The following is a 4,851-nucleotide window of genomic DNA, read 5'->3' on the forward strand; positions in this document are numbered from 1 at the left end:
GGATTGGAGTTGTAATTTCATTGGAATTAATCAAACAGTATTTTCATTTTTTCGAGTTGATTTTATGAAATTTGGATTAAAGTTATGAACTTGATTAGACCCTGATTCAAGTTATGCAATTGTAATTGTATATCATTTTCGTAAACAAAAAAATAATAATAATAAATAAAATCAGATCTTTTTATGGGTGTTTAACACTCTGATTTTTTTTTTCTCAGATGCTTAGTATTTCTCTTTAACATTTTTTTTTTTTTTTGGTTTACAGTTGGATATATGTGTTAAGATTTGGGCAAAAATGTTCAAATCGGGATCGAAGTCTCGTTTTATGAGGTAATCTATTTGATGCAATAAATATACGCATTCATAATTCGACAATGTCTCATTCTGCAGTAGTAGTTTTTATGTGATTAAACTCAGTGTGTATACTAGTCATTTTATACAACTGCAACATTTGTAAATCAATGTTCTTGTTAAAGTTTAATTCATTTACAGGTTGGATGAGTTAGATTCTAGATCATCGTCACCCTCGGTCGCCACAAACAAACGTGGATTCGACGGATTTATGTATCCCAATCATGCAACTTCACTCATATCTAAATCTTTCAAAAAAGGAATTCAAAAAGGATCGGAACGACTTTTATCAATCGGTCAATCTTTAGGGTTTGGAGTATCTCGTGCTGTATTCGCCGAAGATCTTAAAGTATCCGAGAAAAAAATCTTCGACCCGCAAGATAAATTCCTACTCACATGGAATAAATTATTCGTTGTCTCGTGTATTTTGGCTGTTTCTGTGGACCCACTGTTTTTCTATCTTCCGGTTATCGATCAGTCTAAAACTTGTATTGGTATTGACCGAAACTTAGCTGTTGTAACTACAACGTTGAGGACAGTTATTGATTCGTTCTATCTTATTCACATGGCTTTGCAATTTCGAACTGCGTACATCGCACCATCATCGCGCGTTTTTGGACGGGGCGAACTCGTGATAAATCCTGCACAAATTGCTAAAAGATATTTGCAGTGGTATTTTATTATTGATTTATTTTCTGTGCTACCCCTGCCTCAGGTTAGTGGTATTTTATTATTAATCTGTTACTTTTTTGAGCTGTTCGAGATTGGACATGATCTGATTCGACATGTACGTTATTTTAAAACTTTGCAGATTGTTATTTGGAGATATTTGCGAAGGTCTACAGGTTGGGATGTGTTATCAACGAAAAATTCGTTATTTTTTATGGTGTTAGTTCAGTATGTACCAAGATTTGCGCGAATTGTACCTTTGACTTCCGAACTAAAAAGGACTGCTGGTGCAATTGCCGAAACTGCATGGGCTGGTGCTGCTTATTATTTGTTGTTGTACATGCTTGCCAGTCATGTAAGATGCTTTTTAGCCTGTAATATATGTTTCTGTTAGGTTGACAATTTAAATCTGTGTAAAAGCGGGCAAAATGGGCAGGTCAGATAAGGGGTCAAAATGGGCAAATTTTTTAGTGGTTTGCAGGGGTTCAGATCAGGTTGAACTGCAAGATATGTAACTTGTTTATACCTATACTGTGTCAAATACGATTAAGGAAGCATATTATGTAAATAATTATCTAACATTTTGAGTAAACTTATTTAAGAGATGTAAGCATAAATATACACTATAGGTGACCTTTGGCCAGTTTTACCCGTGCGACTCATAAATCCTAATCCGAACTGACGCAAATGGGTCGGAATTGTCACCTTTTATGGGTGTAGAAAAATCTATGCATCTCTATATTTTCTATATTTGTATCTTCAAATTATCATATCTCTTATGCTCTATTTAGAATTTAACCACCATATAGGTTACTCTATTTTTCACTGGAATACAATAAATCAACTTTGCAAAACGATAATTTCGCAAAATTGGACATAACCCGATACTAAAGTTTGAATCTTTATTCAAGTTAACATGATTGCTTTTTGCAGATAGTTGGGGCTTTTTGGTACACATTATCTGTAGAGCGCAATGATACGTGCTGGCAAAGAGCTTGTAAAAAAAGTGGTCACGATACAAATTTATTATATTGTGGAAATGAAAAAATGAAGGGTTATAATAGCTGGAGCAAAATCAGTTGGTTGATTTTAACCGCCGACTGCACCCCGAATGGTGACAATCCACCGTTTGATTTTGGAATTTTCCATCAGGCTTTGTCATCAGGCATCGTTTCATCAAAGACATTTGTATCGAAATACTGCTACTGCCTTTGGTGGGGCCTACAGAATTTGAGGTTCGTTCAGAATCTGAGAACTGTGTTTTTTTTTAATTTTTAATATAGCAATGTAGTTTTTTTGGGTAAGCGAGGAAACCCTCCTATGAACGAGCACATTGGCTCCCTCATAGAAGGTAAAACCTCGGGTAATCAAGCCCCCTGAGCGCGAGACCTGGTACCAGGTGAATTGCGCATTATGCGCACCCTCTAGTCATACTCCCTTTTTGAACAATTTGGCATAGCCATGAATTGAACCCGGGTGGTGTGCTTCATTGGGCAACTCGGTGGCCACTCAGGCAAGCCTACGTCGTTTATAGCAATGTAGTTCTAACAGTATTTTTATTTCGTTACAGTACTCTTGGACAGGGGCTGCAAACTAGCACTTATCCTGGAGAGTCTTTATTCTCTATTACACTCGCGATATCTGGGCTCATTTTATTCGCTCTGTTGATTGGCAACATGCAGGTTTGTATATACTGGTAGAATATGGTTGTGATAAAATAAATTATTGCTCTGTTGATCAGCAATATGCAACGATGCAGCTGTAATCATTTTTGGTGGATAGTTCATTCTTTATGTGTTTATGTTATCTAATTTTTTCTGATCTGGCCCCGTTTATATGGTCTGTTAAAAATGAAGTGTAACCCATATTAAAATATTGCTCATTTTAATCCACCCATTTTGCCACGTATACTAAGGTTCAACACTTTTATTTCTGATGATGCAACAGACATACCTCCAATCGCTTAGTATCCGTCTTGAAGAAATGAGAGTTAAGAGACATGATTCGGAGCAGTGGATGCATCACCGGTTACTTCCACAGGATCTGCGTGAACGTGTTAGACGCTACGATCAATACAAGTGGTTAGAAACTCGTGGTGTAGACGAAGAGAATTTGGTTCAAAGTTTACCCAAGGATCTCAGACGGGACATCAAACGTCATCTTTGTCTCTCTTTAGTCAAAAGGGTAATTCATTTACGCTTATATATCTTTTTTTTTTTTTTTTTTTACCTTTTGTAATAACAAGACATAATTACGCGGACAGTTTCTGTGGTTTGCTCATATTTCACGCTCCGTCCCTAAACCTTTTTTTGCTAGGGGAGTCCTTGTGGTTTGCATTATTTGTGTGTGTAGTCCTTGAGACTGACGAACGTTGAAGAACTCCGTTATTTGTGTATTTTTTTTACAGAAATATATTTTAAAATCCCTAAATTGCACATGACGCATTTTAACTGAGTTTTATAATGTCCGTCAGTCTCAGGGACTGCACAAACAAGACGTGCAAACCACGAGGACTCCCCAAGCAAAAACAAGTTAAGGGACTGAGCGTGAAATCTGATCAAATCACAGGGGCTTTCGTGTAATTATGTCTCATAACAATAACAATGATTATTTGTGGCAGGTTCCACTGTTTGAGAATATGGACGAGAGGTTGCTTGATGCAATATGCGAACGGTTGAAACCATGTTTATACACGGATCACACCTACATTGTTCGAGAAGGAGACCCCGTTGACGAAATGCTCTTCATAATCCGTGGACGTCTCGAAAGTGTAACCACCGATGGTGGCCGAACCGGTTTCTATAACCGCGGGCTCCTAAAAGAAGGGGACTTTTGTGGAGAAGAGCTTTTAACGTGGGCCCTCGATCCCAAATCCGGTTCGAACCTTCCATCTTCAACTAGAACCGTACGGGCCTTACGAGAAGTGGAAGCTTTTGCATTACCAGCAGACGAGTTAAAATTTGTTGCGGGTCAGTTTAGGCGGCTGCATAGTAGACAGGTGCAACATACTTTTAGATTTTATTCACAACAATGGCGGACTTGGGCGGCGTGTTTTATTCAGGCGGCGTGGCGGAGACATCATAAACGGAAAGTTCTTGAACGAAAGCGGAAGGAGGAGGAAGAAGAAGAGGCTGAGCTGGTGGCTCGTGGTGGTGCGTCGAGTAGTTATGGAGGTTTTCGCGGTCTTGGTACTACACTTTTGGTTTCGAAATTCGCAACTAATGCGCTTCGTGGGGTCCAGCGGACCCGGGATCGGGTTCGAGACATGGACCAGAAGGGTGGTAGGGAATTAGTGAATTTACCAAAACCGCCCGAGCCTGATTTTACTGCTGATGCTGATTAGTTTTAATGATTATATTATGAATATGAATATGTATATGAATATGAATATGAATATTACATGTGCATGGGAAGTTGTAGGCTTGGTGTAACCAAGGGTGGTAAATACAGCATTGATGGTGTTGTACCTAGTGTACTTAATGTTGCAGCTTATTACATTTGTGATATATGTAGGGATAATAAAATAATATATTGCCTAAAGTTTTGTCAAAGGAATTCAGATATTTATAATCCGGTTCAACCGAAAAAACCCGTTTAGTTAATACTCTTATTTGGGTTGGGCTTTCAATAGCAACGTTGAAGTCTACTTCACCCACTAGCGAGCTTGAACAATGGTTTTGGAGGTATATTGAGATACTAAATGACTTTAGTAAATAATATTAATATTAATATTAATTAAGTATGTTAGTGATATCCTAGATAGAAAAGGGCCTTTTTAGAACCAGTAACTCTTAATTTCAGGTAACAATCAAAGTGAAATTTGTAGCTGTT

At 37.8% G+C, this 4,851-nt stretch overlaps 1 protein-coding gene across 1 annotated transcript; it reads left to right on the forward strand.

Moving 5' to 3' along the window:
• Positions 1-295: 295 nt before the first annotated feature.
• On the forward strand, positions 296-4,363 carry LOC139873615 (probable cyclic nucleotide-gated ion channel 6). The gene is made up of 8 exons (XM_071861557.1): positions 296-330; positions 493-557; positions 633-1,066; positions 1,163-1,375; positions 1,954-2,255; positions 2,591-2,702; positions 2,968-3,204; positions 3,641-4,363. The coding sequence occupies exons 1-8, from the start codon at positions 296-298 to the stop codon at positions 4,361-4,363; spliced, it is 2,121 nt and encodes a 706-aa protein (XP_071717658.1).
• Positions 4,364-4,851: the final 488 nt, after the last annotated feature.

The sequence above is a fragment of the Rutidosis leptorrhynchoides genome, chromosome 10 (genome assembly GCF_046630445.1).
Source record: "Rutidosis leptorrhynchoides isolate AG116_Rl617_1_P2 chromosome 10, CSIRO_AGI_Rlap_v1, whole genome shotgun sequence".
NCBI classification, from domain to species: domain Eukaryota; kingdom Viridiplantae; phylum Streptophyta; class Magnoliopsida; order Asterales; family Asteraceae; genus Rutidosis; species Rutidosis leptorrhynchoides.